The 19,518-nt window shown below is 51.4% G+C and overlaps 1 protein-coding gene across 9 annotated transcripts in view; it reads right to left on the bottom strand.

The window, feature by feature from the left end:
* The window catches only part of SBF1 (SET binding factor 1), a 74,475-nt gene that overhangs the window by 29,058 nt on the left and 25,899 nt on the right, over positions 1 to 19,518 (bottom strand). For 4 of the 9 annotated variants that reach the window (XM_048499747.1, XM_048499749.1, XM_048499750.1 and 1 more), the window contains exons 3-12: positions 12,521 to 12,658; positions 12,231 to 12,356; positions 10,414 to 10,524; positions 9,534 to 9,557; positions 8,872 to 8,977; positions 8,431 to 8,563; positions 8,202 to 8,310; positions 4,981 to 5,094; positions 2,788 to 2,865; positions 316 to 429 (exon numbers count right to left, since the gene is read on the bottom strand). In XM_048499747.1, the coding sequence (XP_048355704.1) occupies positions 316 to 429; positions 2,788 to 2,865; positions 4,981 to 5,094; positions 8,202 to 8,310; positions 8,431 to 8,563; positions 8,872 to 8,977; positions 9,534 to 9,557; positions 10,414 to 10,524; positions 12,231 to 12,356; positions 12,521 to 12,658 (1,053 nt within the window). Of the gene's footprint in view, positions 1 to 315; positions 430 to 2,787; positions 2,866 to 4,980; positions 5,095 to 8,201; positions 8,311 to 8,430; positions 8,564 to 8,871; positions 8,978 to 9,533; positions 9,558 to 9,800; positions 9,863 to 10,413; positions 10,525 to 12,230; positions 12,357 to 12,520; positions 12,659 to 19,518 lie in introns of those variants that run through there. The other 5 variants (XM_048499748.1, XM_048499756.1, XM_048499752.1 and 2 more) reach the window with 2 other exon arrangements.

Raw genomic sequence — 19,518 nt, 5'->3', positions numbered from 1 at the left:
TCTGTGGGTGCACACACAAAGAAATGTGCCTTGCTCCTGCCCTGGGGCATAGAAGATGGCTTGACTGGCAGCCCACAGGCGCCAGGAGACGAAAGAGCCTGCCCCAGCAGCCGGGGTTTCTCCAGCACAGGCCCGGCTCATCAGGCATTTCTGCAAATGGACGGAGCCGTCTGGAAAAGCACCTGCCCCGGTCCTCCTCTAACGAGGCTGGGCTGAGCAACCCTCCGGCTCCACACACACACACACCGCCCCCGCCACGCTGGCTCCCTTGGCTCTGTGTCCAGAAGCCCAGCCACCAGGGCTGAGCAGCCTTGCCTTGTGGAAGCGGATGACGGGCTCTGGGTGTATGCGGATGATGTGCAGGCACCAGCGATAGCCTTGCAGCAACTGTGCAAACAAGCGCAGGAACACGGCCCGGATCTCCTTGTCCTGCAGGTCAGGAAGGAAGAGTCAGCGCCCTGGGAAGAGTCCGAGCCCCCGGGCCATTCGAGCGCTAGGCAAAGATTTTCGGGAAAGTCACCAGTAGCCTGGCAGTTGGCTGCCATTAGCCATCAGGCAACCCTTCTCCAAATCTCTTGGACATGCCAGGACACAGGTCGGCAGCGGCGCCATAATGGCCGAGAGTCAAACGGAAGCTGAGTCCAGCCACACAGCTGGGAAGGCAGAGTTCTGTTCCTCCCCTTCAATGGGGTCCAGCTGATCCCCAGTAAGGACCTCAGAGTTATACCGGACCCAGCATTAGCGCGAGAGAAGCAAGAATTCAGGCAGCTGTAAAAATGCATTCCTCCCGCTCAACTGAGCCTGGAAGGTGTCTTTCTATCTGGACTCAGTCAATCTCTCCACTTGGATCCATGCCACAGTCACAGCCAGGCTGGGCCAGTCTAACGTGCTCTACCCTGGGCTGCCCTCCGAGTCAACTCAAACTCCCACTGGCACGGAATTCCACAGCTCGATTACTATCAGGAGCCACGCTGAGACACAACAGTTCAAGATGCCGACTGCTACATACAAAGCACTTTGTGGCCCTGGATTCTCGTATCGGCAAAACCAGCTCTCCTCTTACGTTCTGTCACAACAGCTTCGGTCATTCAAGCAGGGCTTTCTGGGGGTGCCTCCCTACCAGTGGGCAACATCGACAGCCACCCGTGGTCCAAGCGCTTTCTCTGCTGGGGACCCTGCCCTGCAGAACAGCGGCCTGAGGAGGTCAGGAAGGCTCCTACGCTTCTGTCATTCTGCAAACTGTGCAGGAAGGCAAATCTATAAAGGTAATAGGACTATACAATAAGGAAATGGTTCCGAATGCTAAATGGAGCACAGACTAGACGATGGTGTACAGTACACATTGCCTACTTGCTGAGCACATTATCTTGTTCCCAATACCTTGCTTTCTACTTACACAAAAATCACAACCAGTTCCAGCTGGCACCTCAGCTGCGCCTGATCCTAGATCCATGCCTTAGTGACATCTGGACTAGACTGCCGCAGTGTGCTGTACCCAGGGCAACCACTGAAAGGGGTGCAGAAGCTGATCAGGGCTGGTCATTGGGAACATGTGACTTCGATATGACTGATCTGCTCCAGAGCCCAACTCAGAGGGGTGATATTGTCCTCTAATGCCCTGCATGACTTGACGCTAGGACATCCGAAGGACTGCATCCTCCCAGGTGCTTCACTGGGTCTGATAGACAGGAGGCAGCTCCTGCTCTTCTGTAGCCTCACCTGCCTTCAGCATGAGACCCACACTGGGAGGGGGCGAAGAAGGGATCATTTGATGCTGGGACTCGCTTCTGTCATTTGCTGGCGGGAGGGAAAGAAGACTCCTCAGGGGGCACAATACCCCAAATCACTGCTGGCATTTTATAAGCCACGTGGCATGGGAAGGGAAGGGATGATTGCTGCTTTGTATAGAAGCAGGTAACAGCAGTCCCTCTCCCTGCAATAGGTGCACAATGTTTGGTGGCCTGCTAACCTAAACTGTTGGTACAGGGGAGAAGCCACTCGTAAGGGATTGAGTTTGATGGCACAAAACCCACGCCTGCCTGTGACTCTGTTCAAGGCTGCCCAGCAGCTGCCTCCGTGTGGGGACTGAAATGAGTGGCTAGAATCTGCTCTGCCCACCCACTTCCAGCAGGTGATGCCTTTGTCTGTGCTGCCACCACAGCTGCAGGGAGATTCCCAGCGCTCCGTGCTGGCGTGCCCGGCTGCGTGTGTGCTCAGAAGACCACCTCCAAGTGCATGAGGCGCAGGTTCTGCTCTGGGCTCTTTGTTCAGCTTTGCTGTTGATTGGCCTGCAGCTGCTGGCCATCATCTAAACACCACCTTCCTGCCAGCCTTGCCCCTGGCAGAGGTCAAATCCAGGGCACAAGCATTTACTGTACTAAAGACTGCTTGGTCAGGAGACTCAGACATACACTCATCAAGGCAACTGGGTGGATGATTCGAGTGTCAAGTTTGATTCGACGGCGTTGTCAAGAACACAGCTTTCGTCATCACCAGTTCTGTGGATGTTCTATGCGCAAGTGTAGCTGCAGGCCGCTGACGGTTCCCCCCTATGCAATGCCTTTCATTATCAATTGTTCTGTCTCACAGTACGGCTTGCGAGATTCTAACATAAGTGCGTGCGCACTTCCATGATACCTTAGTTCTAGATGGCTGCCAGCTTCCCATCTACTTTCTTGAACACACCAAACATTTGAACAATCCCCTGGAGAGGTGAGGCCACTTTGCGCTACCTGAACCCCAACCCTGCCCCCCCGCCCTCTAGTTTGGAAGCTCAGCCCTTCTTACCTGCATCTTGAGGGAAGAAGCAGAGATGGTGGAGGGGGGGAAGGCCAGATCTGCAATCTCCAGCTCGGGGTCTAAAACCTAGTCACAAGACAGAAGCATGGCAGAGGATTATCGGCTGCCCTCTCCCCTCCTTGGAAGAACTCTATAATTCCCGAAGCCTAAAGAAAGCCCAACATATTCTGAGAGACCCGTCTCATCCAGCACACTCTCTTTTTGAACTGTTGCCATCCGGCAGACGATGCAGGTCTATCAAAACTAGGACAAAGAGGCTTAGAGACAGCTTCTCCTCTAGAGCTGTGGCGATGCTGAACTCCGCGGCTTCGTGTTGATGTGTTTGGGGCTGTGTAGGGATGGGTGGAGGAAGGGGAAAGGGAGGATGGGGTATGAGTCTGAAATTGTGTGCATCGAGGAATGCTGCTGTAAATTTCGTTGTGCGTGCACAATGACAGCAAAATGCTTATGCTTATTCTTATTCTAGTAATGGCTCACTGACTCTGCTTATTAAACTGGCCTCTCTTTCAGTCTTATGGCTCAGATTCAGTGAGGGTGCCCTCCACTGGCACAAGCAAGGAAGGAGACTCAGAAGCTGGGCCAGTCCAGTCTGCTCTCACTCGCAACCACTTCAGATTCATTCCTTCAGAGCAATGGCACAGCCACGAGCCCCACGGGGCACCACAATAGGTCAGCATTTTGATGGCTGACCTGGAACAGAACTTCTTCAGCACCCGTCTGTTAACCCCTGAGGTTCACTGAGGCCTTTCCCATCATTTGCACACACGGGACAGAAGCACGGGGGGCTGGACTGGGTAGCCCGTGTGGCTCCTTCCAACTCTACGGCGGATTCCCAACGGGCCAAAAACAGCGGTGTGAAAATGGTGTAAAATGGTTTAAAACGGTGTAAAAGGATTTACAACATTTTCACACCACTGTTTTTGGCCCATGCGGAATCCGCCTATGATTCTAGGATAATCAAGCTGATGACAAAGTGCGTTGAACCTCTGCCCGCCCAAACAAGGCCCCTCCAACTTCTGACTGGAAGAAAAGGGCTCCGGGATCTTAATTCCTATTCTGAATTTACTGATGGTCTCTGAGGTGCTTCTGGGCTCCAGTCTAAGTGTTGTAATAGAATTCTTTTAGTGGTAGCAAGGGCACTTGCGCCACCAACGTTTGCTGGGCGACCTTCGACGAGTTGCACTCTCAGCCAGCCAACCTCACAGGATTGCTGTGAGGGCAAAATGGAGGAGCGAAGGCTGATGTTGGCTGCTCTGGGTCCCCACTGGGATGGAAGGCAGGATATAGATACAGTCAAAACACCTAATAACAACGGAGGGTCTGCTTTCACTGACCACTGGTCAGCCTCCAAGAGACCGGCAGAACGTCTGCAAGGACGCGAGCAGCTTCAAAAATGAACGTCCAAAGACAAAACTAATGTCAATAACTTCTTCCCAGAAAAACCAAGTAACTGGATATGCTCAAGAGATGCAAACGTTGAGATCCTTCCCAGACCTGTGTCCATTCAGCCCGCCTTTCTAGAACATTCCAAAAGAAGGTTCCTCCTTGGCTCTCTTTCCTTCTTCAGCCATATATTACTATGTACAGGATTGTGGCTAAGACTGATGCACACACGCACACACACATACACACACACAGAGCACAAAATTTCTCACTTGCCTATCTGCAAGCACTGCCAAATATAGGGCCATTTTCTGCATCCTGTTAGACTATTACGGAGGACACTCGTTTCAGTAAAAATGCACAAGAAGAAGAAGAAGAGTTTGGATTTATACCCCACCCTCCTCTCTTGCAAGGAGACTCAAAGGAGCTGACAAACTTCTTTCTCTTCCTCTCCCCACCTTGTGAGGTAGATGGGGTGAAGAGAGTTCTGAACAAACTGTGACTAGTCCAAGGCCACCCAGCAGGAATGTAGGAGCAGGAAAACAAATCCTGTTCACCAGATAAGCCTCTGCCACTCAGGTGGAGGAGTGGGGAATCAAACCTGGTTCTCCAGATTAGAGTCCACCTGCTCTTAATCACTACACCACGCTGGCTCAATTTATTTAGGCACAGAAACTACAAAGTGAAATTCAGCTGCTGAGGGTTCTTGGATTGCTGTTTCAAGAAGTCCTGCCCAGACCTCCGATCCCACCTGCTGGCTCTGGCACCCAAGTCAGAGTTTGGCAGTACTTTGCTCACCATCGACAGGGCGCCTCGCGTCTGATGGAGAAGTGGCTCAGGCAGCAGAGAGATGTGAATGCACTCAGGGACCGTGACCGTCCCGCCATCCAGGTCTGCTACAATCACGTCCAGCTGAAAGAAAACAAAACAGTCTTTGCTCCAACAAGCCTGGGAAAGAGTCAACAGGGAAAGAACACAAATCTGGCAAAGGCACCCTTTATTGACTGATGAAAAATATCAATGGCCCCCATTAATAACAGTGAAAATAATCTGTCTACTACTAATAATTATAATAATGATGTCAGAGCTCCAGGCGCCAAGACAGTGGCTCCCAGGGGAGCGGGCGACCAGGCGAGTTCCCTGTTGACGTGGAGCAAGAGGCAGCGCAGAGGAGGTCAGGGTGCCCCTTTTCCTGGGCCCCAATCTGCGTGTCTAACTCCTGGATTCAGCTTGTAGCTCAGGGATCCAGCTATAGGGACACCTGCTGATGGAGGCGAGTCACCTGACAGAGCCGCATCTCTCAGGGCTGAGCAGAGTCCAGGCTCTGAGGAGTCTGACGGCGGATCTTGAAGCCACGCCAGCAGGAAAGTTCTGCTGGCGCAAGGACATTGCAAGATGATGCATAATTCAGGTAAACAGCTTCCTTACCCTCTTCACCCTTTAAAGTTTTTAGGAAGACTGAAAAGCAAGCGGGGTGGGGGGCGCGGCAGTCAAGTGTTTTTCCAAGAGTGCCACAAGTCTGCTTAATTGCATTCTGGATGGAAATGGTGGGTGTGGTGTGCTTGATGCAGGCCACTCTTGGCTCTCAGGGAGCAGGTAAATCCTTGATGGCTGGGGTTGCCAGCCAGGAGAAGATGAGGACAAGAGAGAGGTGGACAAGGCCCTCAGACACCTGCTGGAATTCTCTGACTCCTGTGCCGAAAGTGCCCCTCATGTCATGGAGAGCAAGAGTCTCGAAGGTAGAGGCTATCAGGCTGAGAGGAGCAGAAACAGCCCCTTAGAAAGGACCCCTTCATTGCACGATGAAGGTAGTGAATGTAGCCCTCTCCGTGGTGGTCAGCTTTTGGTAGTGGCTGATTTGATTATTAGGAATATCAAGAGGAGTCTATGACAGGCATTTTGACCATCTGGTGGCTCGCCTGCCTGGCGCAAAGTGTATGGACAACACAACCTGCTTAGGCAGGCCTACAGCGTAGGCAAGAATTCAGCTATTATGGGACCCTTCCTCCCAACACTACTACCTACCTCATTCACACACAGACCCCTGATCTGATCCTGTCTATCTGGCCCTGTGCATTAAACCAATAGCAGTTCTGAGAATGTTACCTTGGAGGTCCTGGCTTTCAGCCTTCTGCCTCGAGACCTAAATGTTTCCTTTGGAACCACACAGCTGCCTTTCCCAATGGCACTGGTGCAGTGAGTACCATAACTTTTCTTCTGGGGGTTCAATTTTATGGGCACTCAAAAGGCTTATTTTGTTTCCCTGCTCCTGCACATGAAGCCTGCTGGCTGAGTTTTCTCTGAACTCTCTCAACCCACCCCTCACCCCCAGAAGCAAAGTTCGCCAAGCCTGGATGCTATTACCAGGAGGCGTCCTGGAGCCACCTTGAAAGTATGTCACCTCGATCTTCAAAAATGTGCAGTCAATGCCTACACACTCAGAAATTCCCCAGAATCTGCCAGACCCTTCGGCAAGTTCTATGGTGGGAAAAAATAACTTTTCCCAGCAAAAACTTCAATGGGGCTTGCTGTTATTCCCAGCTGGCTCTGTGGTAGAGGTTTCAATGGGGGCACTCTGGTGGGGGTCTTGCTCTGGGTAGGGGCACTTATTTCCTACAGGGCTGATGGCATGAGTCTCCTGAAAGGAACCAGCCAAATCTGCTAAAGTTTGCTTGGGAGGGGCAAATGCTGAGGGGACCCAGTTGAAGGTGCACCTGGTGCAACTAACTTTAAAAATGAACCCCCTGCAGGCCAAAACGTGAAAAAAAACACCCAAAAATACAAAAAAATTCCAACGTACCTGAATTTTTCAGATATGTCATTTATCTTACTCGGGCATACAGATAATTTTATGCCCAAATAAATCCGAATTTTACCGAATTTCTAGGGTATTTACCAACCCTACTGCCAAACTCTCGAAAAGTCGCTTGAGCACACCCTGTTTGTTTGCCTGAAATTTATGGGATTTAGACCCAACTTTTTTCTTCTGGCCCCCACTTTGGCAGGCCCTGTTCTCTTAATTTTAAACTGAACTACCTCTTGAATAACCAGGATCCTGTGATATTGGAAATGGTGGCCAAGTTTCTGACCAACACTCTGAACTAATCCCTTGGGGGGTTGTTCTTTTTTCCCCTGTTTATTTTACCTCCATGAATGTTGTGTGTGTGTGTGTGTGTGTGTGTATAAACCTACTTCATTTTGTTTGTTTCTACTCTGTCAATTTTCTATTTTGATGGCTAATAAAGGTTTCTGATCTGAATGATAATTTAGACTAGAACAGTGGTGGCGAACCTTTGGCACTCCAGATGTTATGAACTACAATTCCCATCAGCCCCGGCCATGATGGCCAATTGACCATGCTGTCAGGGGCTGATGGGAATTGTAGTCCATAACATCTGGAGTGCCAAAGGTTCGCCACCACTGGACTAGAACATCAATCTCAAATGGCCGCCTGGAGGATAAAAGTGGGACATAGTTACTCCTGGACATAAACTCCACAGATAGGACAGGGAGGGTGGTGTTGCTCTATTTATCAAACAGGGTGTGGAGAAATTCCTTTCAACCGCAATAATTCGTTGATATTTCAGTGACTGGGGCGGCCCTTGGTCCAGGTGCAGAAGCTTCTAGCGGGCAAAGCAGAACGGTAGGAGGGATAGACTCCCAAAAGGAAATGAGCAGCTCTTTCTCCTTGTTCTTCTTCCTCCAACGGGCACAAACTTCACCTCGGGATGGCATTTTGACCACGTGGGGAGCTGTCCCAAATTCTGAGGCAGGGGAGGATTTTAAATGCTGACACTTCAAGAGATACTAGTCTATCCTGATTTAAGGGTTTAGGGACTGCCTTGTGTTTGCTGCTGTCTGTAAACACTGCACGCCTCGTTTGGTCCCACTTTCTAAAGGGCAGTAAAAGGAGGGGCAGTGGTTGAGCTCACCATCCCTGAAGTATGAAACCACGACAGACAGACAGACAGACAGACAGACAGACAGACAGACAGACAGACAGACAGACAGGGGCTCACCAGTTCCTGGGTCTCCGACTGAAAGGCGGAGCTAACCCCAATAATGAAAGGGGTGGGTGTGCTGAGAACCTCCAGGAGCTGAGCCGGCAGGATGGGCACATATGTGAAGCTGAAACCAAGAAACCAGAAACAAGGCTTAGTCCTGAGCCCCGGACACCATTGTTCCCCAACCCAGGCGAGCCAACCAGGTCCCCTATGCAGCAAGAGGGACTCTGCCCTATCCACTCACCTGTACTTCAGGGGGAACATGAGGGCAAGCAGGCCCCTACAGGCATCCGCCAATCTCTGGTAGCTGCTGGACAGAAACAGGATCTTGTGCTCCGTCAGAGCAGCACAAAAGAGACAGAGCACGTTGGTGATCCCTGGAAAAGAGGTAGAGAAACACTGAGCATTACAGCCAGACTTCCTTGAAGGAGCCCAAGGAGGTGGTCCAGATCTCGTGCCAGAGCCCTTCACAAACCAAGAACATGGCTGCAGAGGGGCTGGGGCCACAGGCGGCAGCCAAAGGGGGAAGGATCCTTCTGCAGAGCTTGGGCATGCTAACAGGGAACAAAAGCTCCCACAGAAATCCTGGATGTCCCCAGCAAGTCAGGGGGTGGAGGGGCAGGGGGAGACCCGTGCAGGGCCGAAGGGCCCAGAGGAGGAAGGACTGGCCTGGGCCAGCTCTCACCAAGCTGTCGGAAGAGGAGAGCCACACTGCAGTTGCTGACTGGCAGGGAGTCGGTGATGGGCGTCTGGATTACTTGCCTGTCCCCTGCGCCGAGAGAGATGGTCCTCTGCAAGAGACAAAGGACAAGCCCAAGGCCAGGACTCAGCCAGGTGCTGGCAGCACGGGGGATGGAGCTGGCTCCCTGTCGGAAGAACATCCCTCCTCACCTCTCATCTCTCCAAAACAGCGACACTTTTGCAGGAAGGCCCCCTACCCACTCTGAGAGGTTTCCCCGCCTCCTAGGCCCTGCTGCCAGAAAAGGGTCCCTGAGACGCAAGCACCCAGGAAAGACACAGCCCCAAATTCTCAGAATCCATACAGGAGGAGGTGGACACTTCAGGGCCCCTTGCCTGGCAATGGAAGCCGTTTCCAGAAAGAAGGCAGCTACCAGGGAGCAGACAAGCACCCTCCAACTGCTACTCCCAAACCCAGACCCGGGGAGCACACTTTTGTTTGTGAAGTCACCCACTGCCTGTCTCAGATGCTGCGGCTATTCGTGCCACCAGGGGCAAGGAGGGGCAGGCTGCCTTCTCTCGGGAGGAGCACTTTGAAGGCATTCTCAACCCCAAGCCTCCTCCCATGGAAGGAGAGAAAAGCCCCCCGGAGAGAAAAGAGGTGCATACCGCTCCTTCATCCTCTGTGCCAGGCTGAGAGAGAGACAGACAGAAATCACACAGTCAATTAGAAACACAGTGCGGCACGCAGACAGACGGCCAAACCAGCGGGGAAAGACAAGCACACTGAGAAGCAGAACGCCACAAGCCGACAGCGCCCGAGAGCAGGCCTTGAGACACAGCAGAAGGACAAGGAAAGAGACACAGACCTGCCTGCCTGCCTGCCTGCCTACAAGCACCACAGAGCCCCCAGCTGCCCCCAGCCTGCCTACCTACCTGCCCACCACGGGTCACTGTTGTGAGAAAACAGAGGGCCAAGCAACAGGGAAACAAACACGCTCAGGAACAGAACGCAGCAAGCTGATGGCACCAGAAGGGAGACCTTGAGACACAGCAGAAGGACAAGGAGAGACAGACCTACCTGCCCGCCCAACACAGCCCCCAGCTGAAGAAAGCCTCCCAGCCTCCCGGCCCCTTGGGCACCTCCGTCTTCCAAGAATGGGCCAGGCTGGCAAACGAGTGTGGTCTGCCTCAGGGATGGTTAAACTGAGCATTTAGAAAGGCAACGCCGTTTTGAAGGCCAAGATGCCCGTGGGTGGAAGGTCCCGCTTCCTAACACACAAGCTGCCCTACGCAGCCCTGAAAAGCTGCAGGGCTCGCTGCCTCCCAGGCAAAGCCAGCCCACAAGCAAGCAAGCCCACAGCTCTGCCTGGCCTCCCAGCGGCTGCCCCCCCCCCCCCAGCACTCTGGGAGCAATCCAGCACGTGAGCGTGGAGACGCAGAGCAGAGCAAGGCCTCCTCCCACCTGACAGTCTCTGCTGCTGCTGCGGATGAAACAAGGGCTGGAATGCAACGGGCCACAGAGGGCAGGGCAGCAGGGCGAACCCACCTGGGTACCTCCTGTGATGGGGATGGTGCAGGTCAAGAGATTCCCAATGACTGTCTCCAAGGAGGTGCTCAGTCCATCCACGTAGATGGTGTAAATCAGCCCCAGGCAGTTCTGCAGGTGAAGTGGGACAAAGGGCAGTTCAGGTGGAGTCGGCTGCCAGCCACACGGGGGAGCTGGAGGCACAAGAGCAGAGGACTGATCCGGCAGGGCCTCAGCCCCGCAGCTGCTGATCTGACCCTGCCCACTGCCACTGACAAAGGGGGCCTCAGGAGGGGGCCGGTCCTTCCAGGAGACGGGGCTCGCCCTGAAGAAGGGGTGATCCAAGCTGCCAAGGTCGTGAGGGGGCCCTGATGGCTTATTCCCCCCCCCCCCAGTAAGGGCAGAGTGGTGCTGGGAGGTAGATTCCTAACGACCTTATAGCGAGGTCAACGACACAACCTGATGCTGAGACGGCTCTGCCCCTGCCCTTCCCTTTTGTCTAGTGGAAGCAGGAGGCCCATAGCCTCGAACAGAGGGGGTACAAAGCTCTGAGACCCCCCAGCCTGAGTCTGACTAATCCTTACCCAGACACCAGCCTCACAGGAAGGCAGCCCTTAAGACCCCCACTTTCCAGGGCACGGCTCAGGGGCAGAAGGGCCCCCAGCCCTGGACCTCAGTTGCTTTCAACGCTGCTGACTCGGGACACCCCTGGATGGTGGCTCCACTCCTTCCTGGAGGGCAGACCCCAGGAGGCAGAACTCTCTTCCCCATGGGAATGGACCAGTGAGGTCCACAGTGGGCCTCTCCCTTTGCAATATCTGCCTGAGGCCAGGGGTGCCTGGACCCATCAGGCGCAGAGCCAGAGACACCAACCCCAGCCTTTCCTTCCACTGATGAGGCCCTTCAGCCCAGCCCCGTAATGGACGGAATGAGAGTGAATGAACTTAAACAGCAAACAAGGCAGGGGCGGGGAGCCGGCTTCGAGGGGAGCAGCCTGTCTGAGGTGGGGCCACGCCTTCTCAGGAGGGTCAGGCTTGCTGCTAGGAGCCTCTCCGAGGCCTGTGCTGCTCCTGGAGCCTCAGGGGCCGGCTCTGACTCAAAGCGCCTTTCAGAGGGACCCAGTGACTGCCACTCAGATCCCAGCTCTCTTGCACTCGGACGGGGATGCCCAGGAAGGCCCTTCAGAAGCTCCAGCGGGCAGAGAATGTCTCCACTGGCTCAGGAAACCACCGCACGGACTGACAAGGTGTTTCCAGTCCTGGCTGATGGTGCCGGTTTTGGCCTAGTCCACTCTGGACAGTGCCAGCCCAGAGCACCTCCAGGCATTCCCACTGCCAAGGCCATTTCCCAGCGCAGGTGCTGCCTCACCATGTGGCTCCTGCAGGAGGGGGGCCTCCTTCACCCTTGCCCCGCCCCCACCCCAGCACGATCAGCTCTCCTGACTCCCCTCCCAGAGGGGGACACTGTTCTGCTCCATGTTGCCTTCCACAGACTGCTCTGATGGTCCGTTTCAGAATTAGCTTCCTTTTCCCCCTCGTCGGACTAGCGTGATCTCCAAGGCAGTCTTGTCGTCTGACTAAAGCAGTTCCTTATGGGGTGACCTCAGGACCCACAAAATATCCCCAGAGGGGAGCAAAATCCACGCAGGCAGTCCTGGGCTCATCCGCAGGATGTGCGGGTGAGGTGAGGCATCCAAGGCCTTCCATGGCAGAGTGGGCTGCCGGCCTGCCTCCTTGCTGAGCACCCGGAGGCCACAGACTCCCAGACTCCCGGCTTCTGCAGCCACCCGCAGGACAAGGGCCCCCCGAGACACACGTCCCACCCAACGAACACCTTACCCGGAAGACATCAGCATGATCCAATCTGGAGACCAGCACCAAACTTTTAGGGGCAAATAGCTGAGCAGGCTGGATGAGGGCTGCCGCCGCCACCTCCTCCTCCTCTTCCTCATTCCTCAAACGGTTCTGAAGGTGGGGGGTGGGGTGGAGGAGAGAGGGAAGAGTCAGATGCTCCCGTGGACTGATAACCCGACAAAGCGGCTGCCACAGCTCAGAGGCAGCAGGTGACAGTCGGGGGCCACTGTGCCCCCTCCCCCCCCCCCGGGGCAGCACACCCTCAGCCTGGTTACCTGGGCACTCTCCACGGGCTCCCAGAATGTGAAGCAGGCGCAATAATGCCGCTCTGAGTTGATGTCTGTCAGGACAGCAATGAAGAAAGTGGGGGGGTGCCTCTCGCTGAAGAGCTGCCACCCACTTGGCTGGCAGAACTGTGGGGGGGAAGGCAGAAAGGCAGTTACAAGGCAGAGCAGGCCCTGCCGGCGAGGGGAGGCCAAAGGCAAGCACACCTGAACCCCGCGGCTCACGCAAGATCGGAGGCTCCGTAGGACAGGACTGGCCTCTGCGCTCCCAAATACATGTTGGCGTGAGAGCAGAGCTCTGGGTGACCCCACAGGGATTTGGGCCATGTTTTTGAGGCTGGCTGTGAGGCTGGTTGTGACCAGAGGAGCAAGGCAAAGGGCTTGCAGCCTGGACCTTGTCGGCTTTGGTCTTCAGGAAGCCCGGCCAGGCGAGCCAAGACTGAGCTAGGGCCCGGCACACGGCATTCTCTGGCTCTATTTAAAGCAAGAAAGGGAACAGTCACGAGGGATCACGTTGCAAATTTACGTTGGTCACTGTATATGAGACAATTTTCACAAGAATATCAGCTTGTGTTTCATAGATTTCAGGAAAGCTTTTGACGGTGTCGACCACGAAGAGCTGTGGCTGGTTGCAAAGGCAACGGGTGTCCTGCAGCATCTGCTGGTTCTGACGTGCGACAAGAAGCTACTGTCAGGACAGACCACGGGGGAACAGAGTGACTTCCAGCTGGCAAAGGGGTCAGACAAATCGGTGTGTTTTATCTCCCAATATCTTCAATCTGTATTCAGAACACACCACAAGGAAACCTGGATTGGGTTTAGCTGGAGGTGCATAGAAAACTGGGAAGAGATACATTAACACTGGCATTTCAGCACTCTTTTGCACACTGGAATCTCTGCGGCAAAGATGAACCAATGCTCTGCACCCAAAGAAAAGGGGGCAGTTTGGCAGACAGAGACAAAGTGAGTCCCGGCAATTACCCTTTCTCAGGTACAAAGTTGGGCTGCCTTTATAAGGTTCTTTAAATGCCGCCCCCTCGCCCCCCCACCAGTGCAGCCCTGCCCATTTGGCTCCAAAGTGTTTAGTATACCAATTACATGAATGACCAATAGGAGGCTCCCTGGCACAAGCTCTCCCCAGCAACCAACAGTGCCCCCCCCCCCCCCCCCGCCAGTCCTTTAAAATCCTTGGCCAGGACACCATACAACTCCGAAGGCAGCGAGCGAGGGACAGGATGCTGCCTGATAGTATTTTACCATGCAGATACAGGATGGCGGGAAAAGCATACAGAGAGCACAACTTTGCACCAATACCTAGATGGGAGAGCAAAGTCCACATATGCTATGACTGAGCCCCCACCACCACCACCCCGCAGTTCAGAGCCCTCACAGGTACTCCAGTTTCTCATTCAGGACACAGTGGCAAGTAAACTAGGCACGAATGCCCCAATCTCCTCTCCTCCCCTCTCCTTCTTGCATGGCTACTAGCCACCCCAGCCATGGCAGCTCTCCCGCCTGTGTCTGGCTGCCAGCAGGGATGGCGGGAGACCCAAAACAAACCTGTACCCCATGGCGGCCATGCACCAGGTGGTGTGGTGTACTGGGGTTGAAGTGGAAGCATCACCTGAGTGGGGATTTGCGAAGTGCACAGCTACACGCAGGGCTTTCTGCTCTTGCAACTGCTGGGCATCCCCAATGGACAGGGAGAAATGGGGTGGGGACACTGACCACTGCCCCACCCAGTGCCGTGGGTGACTGAGGACTCCCTGGACCTATCCCTGTGGTGGCGAACCTATGGCACTCCAGATGTTCATGGACTACAATTCCCATCAGCCCCTGCCAATAGGTGCCATAGGTTCGCCACCACTGACCTATCTCCTTGCAGGAAAAGATCCCACCTCTAATGCAGCATGTGCCAAGGAGGACTCCTGAGTTACTGTGGGCACTGCCAGGAGATACAGGTAGGTAATGGGGAGACTTGGACATGGTGAGTCTGAAACTGGCGGATTGGGGGGCGGATGGGCGTTTGAGATGCTAACGCTGTAGCCGTAAGGGCTGCCATCTGGACTGTATGGAACATGTTCCCAACATGGCCATTGCTCCTGTGAGCCTGACGGACCCGCGGGAAGCACCTGTTGTCAGATGGTCAGTGTTGGTTGAGCAGGGGTGAGTGGTGCTCCTGGGCTCAGGCCACCCAGGATCCTAGTTTACCCCCCCCCCCCCCCCGCACAACACCAGGCCTTCTCTCACAGGGGGATGATGACACATTGCTGAGTGGAATCAGAAGCCTTAAAATGTTTGACTTAAAAAAAACCCTACATTCAAATCATACACCCACTACACATTATAACTAGGGATACAGCGCTGGGAAAAACACCCCAAACAAATTCAGGGGGGAAAATATGGGGGGGGGGGAATCTATTAGGCAGAAATACTGGGAAATTTGGCAGCACACAGAAAAAAATCCTGCGAAATACTCTTTTTTAGTAACATGATTTCTAAGGCAAGGAGGTCTTTCACACTCAAAATATGTAGCTTGAAAAAAACTCCAAGGACTTTTTCAGTTTTTCAATGAAAACACTGGGGAATATGGAAGACAACTGATCCCATTTTGTCCAAAACATTTTTAACTTCTTATTTTATTTCCCACTTAACTGGATGGAAAGGTGGCATAAAATGTTTTAAATCATAAAAATAAATTTAACGAAGCCAATTTTAGATCAAGTATTTAACAATATGTTAAAAGTGAATTTCTCTCATCACATCATGGGGGCATTTTTTAGCCCCTAGGCTATCATACCATCTCCAACATAATAAAGATAACATATGTATAGTTAAGTGCTATTGGCATGAAATGTGCAAGACCATGTTGAAGAAATTAATTTAAAGCAAGGTGTCTTCCTGACGTCTTCCCAGTCCTATATTTCTAAGCCCAAATCTCCTTCCACTGGAGCAGCAGTGGCATAGTGGCTAAGAGCAGTGGCTAAGAGCAGGTGCACTCTGATCTGGAGGTACCAGGTATGATTCCCAGCTCTGCCACTTGAGTTGTGGAGGCTTCTCTGGGCAATTCAGATTAGCCTGTACACTCCCACACACGCCAGCTGGGTGACCTTGGGCGAGTCACAGCTTCTCAGAGCTCTCTCAGCCCCACCCACCTCACAGGGTGTTTGTTGTGAGGGGGGAAGGGCAAGGAGATTGTAAGCCCCTTTCAGTCTCCTGCAGGAGAGAAAGGGGGGATATAAATCCAAACTCCTCCTCCTCCTCCTCCTCTTCTTCTTCTTCTTCTTCCCCTTCTTCTTCCCAAGAAGAGTGCAATATACTACTCATATCACCATGCATAGTTTTGAAACCTTGAAGGACCCCTTTTGTATGGGTTGAACTGGACCAAATAAATTAAAAACTTAAAGGGCATTCAATTCGCGGTGATATCACTGTTTACTGTAATATTTTGCAGCTTATCTTGTTTTTGGGTCCCTTTGGGAAGTTGATTAGAAAGAAAAAATTTCAATCTATACAGACCATTGCAATCCAGGTTCTGCTATTGATTATATTTGTCTTGACTGTTAAAAAAGTGATCAAGAAATTTTTCAAAGCAGGACCTCTCAATAAGAACCTAAGAACATCAGAAGAGCCCTGATGGATCGGACCAGTAAGAGTTCATCCATTCCATATTTCCTTTTCTCTGTCCACCAACTTTGTTGGATGTCCTCAAATTCTAATATTTTAGGAAAAAGTGGACAAGTTATCTTTGTCACCCCTCTCTACCCCATGCATAATTTTATAAACCTCTATCATGTACCCTTGAAGTTATGTTATAGGAACGGGGCTCCAACCACCTAATATCTTGATTGCCTTCTTCTATATTTTTTCCAGTTGTGCAATGTCCTTTTGGAGACATGGCGGCCACAAATGTACAGAGTATTTCAAATTAGGCTGCACCTTTGTTCTATACAGGGGGATTACAGGGGTACGGGAAGTCAGTGTTGTTGAGCCAATAGGGAACAGCGACCACAATGCTGTCAGATTCAGTATCTCTGCATGTGAACAAGTGACAACTACTAATGTAGTTAAATTCGCCTTCAGAAAGGGAAATTTCTCAAAGATGAGGGGGATAGTGCGCAGGAAGCTAAAAGGGAAAATCAAGAGAATCAAAACTGTCCAAGATATTTGGATGTTATTTAAAAACACTGTAATCAAAGCTCAGCTGGAATGTGTTCCGCACATTAGGAAAGGCAGTGCCCAGTCCAAAAGAAAGTCACCATGGTTAACAAGGGAGGTTGAGGAAATGATCAGAATAAAGAAGATGCCTTTTAGAAAATGGAAGTCCAGCTCTACTGATAGAGAATATGAGAAGGAACACAAATGGTGGCAAAAGAGAAGCAAGTAAGGGAGGCAAAAAAAGGATTATGAGGAACGCATGGTTGTGAACGTCAAGACCAGCAACAAACAGTTCTTCAAGTATGTGGAGAAATGGCTCCTTCCCCCCTCCCTTTTCTTTTTCCCCCTTCTCTTCCTCTCCAATCAGGTATAATAGATTTGGAGGACTTAAATAATGCCAGAGGGACATCAGGAAGAGCTACCTGACCTAGGGGGGAAAGATATCTTGACCCAGCCTGACCAGGTCAAAGGAGGGTGGGGTCTGGGATCTGACAAAACTCTGGGAAGAGAGGGGCATGTGCTCTTTTCTCTTGCTCTTCCTGCTGGGTCACTGAATGGGGCAGGCCTCTTGCCGGGGCTGTGCAGAGAGCAGCCATTTTTGAACCATGTGCTCATCCAGAGAGCTCACTCAGCCTGCCAGGTAATGAGAACTCTTTGAGAATTGCAACCTTCTAAGCTTTATGGGCCTACCCGATCTTCAATATGATTTGCCCTTGTCCAATACTGTTTGAATTTTATGTTGTACACTGCCCGGAGCCCTTCGGGGATCGGGAGGTATAGACATTCAAGAAATAAATAAATAAATAATAACTGCTAGCTAGGGAATAAGAGGGGAAGTCCTCCTATGGATTAAAAACTGGTTGAGGAACAGGAAGCAAAGGGTGGGTGTAAATGGGAAGTTCTCACAATGGAGAGATGTAAGGAGTGGTGTCCCCCAAGGATCCGTTTTGGGACCAGTGCTCTTTAACTTATTCATAAATGACCTGGAAGTAGGTGTGGGTAGCGTGGTGGCCAAGTTTGCAGATGATACCAAATTGTGTAGGGTGGTGAGAACCGCAAAAGATTGCGAAGAGCTCCAAGCGGACCTTGATAAATCAGGTGATTGGGCTAAGAAATGGCAAATGCAGTTCAATGTAGCAATATGCAAAGTGATGCACATAGGGGCAAAAAATCCAAACTTCACATACATGCTACAGGGGTCAGTGCTATCAGTCACAGACCAGGAAAGGGATTTGGGCGACTTAGGTGATAGTTCTATGGGAATGTCAACTCAATGCATGGCAGCTGTGAAAAAGGTAAACTCTATGCTGGGGATAATTAGGAAAGGAATTGATCATAAAACTGCAAAGATTGTCATGCCCTTATACAAAGCAGTGGTGCGACTGCACTTGGAGTTCTGTGTTCACATCTCAAAACCACATATCAAAAAGGATATCGGAGAGATAGAAAAAGTGCAGAGAAGGGCAACGAGGATGATTGAGGGACTGGAGCACCTTCCTTATGAGGAGAGGCTGCAGCGTTTGGGACTCTTCAGTTTGGAGAGGAGACGTCTGAGAGGGATATGATTGAAGTCTATAAAATTATGCATGGGGTAGAAAATGTTGACAGAGAGAAATTTTCCTCTCTTTCTCACAATACTTGAATCAGGGGGCATACACTGAAAATGCTGTGGGGAAGAATTAGGACTAATAAAAGGAAACATTTATTAATGCAATGCGTGATTGCTGTTTGGATTATGCTGCCACAGGAGGTGGTGATGGCCACTAACCTGGATGGCTTTAAAAGGGGCTTGGACAGATTGATGGAGGAGAAGTCGATGTATGGCTACCAATCTTGATCCTCCTTGATCTGAGATTGCAAATGTCTTAGCAGACTAGGTACTCAGGAGCAGCAGCAGCAGCAGCAGCAGCAGGCCGTTGCTTTCACATCCTGCATGTGAGCTCCCAAAGGCATCTGGTGGGCCACTGCAAGGAGCAGAGACCTGGACTAGATGGACTCTGGTCTGATCCAGCAGGCTCTTTCTTATGTTCTTATTATAATGTTGGCTGTTTTATTTTCAACCTCTTTCTTAACACAGAATTTGCCTTTTTCACCACACTAAATTGAGCTATTATTATTATTATTATTATTATTATTATTATTATTATTATTATTATTATTATTATTATTATTATTATTATTATTATTATTATTATTATTTAATGCTATTTATAGATTATTTACAGGGCAGCTTTCAACAAAAATAATACCATAAAATCGATCATTCATCCAGCCAGTATAAAAACTAGCAATTTATACAACCAACTGCTGCACTACACCTGCCATATCAATGTGGGTAACCACGTCACTGCTGACCACATGCTTGCTTACTTTCTCAAAGAAGACCGAAGGGCTGGTGAGGCAGGACTTTTCTTTGAAGAAGCCAAGCTGATTTTCCCTGAGCAGGGCTCTGGTGGACCTAATAATTCTGTCTTTCATTACGGTGTCAACTAATTTGCCTCGGAGAAATGTTAGGCTGTGTAGCCTGTAATTTCTTGGTTCCCTTCTTGACCCTTTTCTAAAAAAAAGTGTAACCTTTGCTATTCTCCAGTCTTCTGGTCCAGCAGCTGAATTTAATGAGAAGTTGAATACAGGGGTTAGTATATCAACTATCCCGTATCTGAGTTCCCTAAGAACTCTTGGGTCCCTTCCGCACACGCAAAATAATGCGTTTTCAAACCACTTTCACAACTGTTTGCAAGTGGATTTTGCCATTCCGCACAGCTTCAAAGAGCACTGAAAGCAGTTTGAAAGTGCATTATTCTGCATGTGCGGAATGAGCCTTGGGCACA

The sequence above is a fragment of the Sphaerodactylus townsendi genome, linkage group LG06 (genome assembly GCF_021028975.2).
Source record: "Sphaerodactylus townsendi isolate TG3544 linkage group LG06, MPM_Stown_v2.3, whole genome shotgun sequence".
NCBI lineage: Eukaryota > Metazoa > Chordata > Lepidosauria > Squamata > Sphaerodactylidae > Sphaerodactylus > Sphaerodactylus townsendi.
The sequence above is the reverse complement of the archived record's forward strand: the minus strand, read 5'-3'. Positions and strand labels throughout refer to the sequence as shown.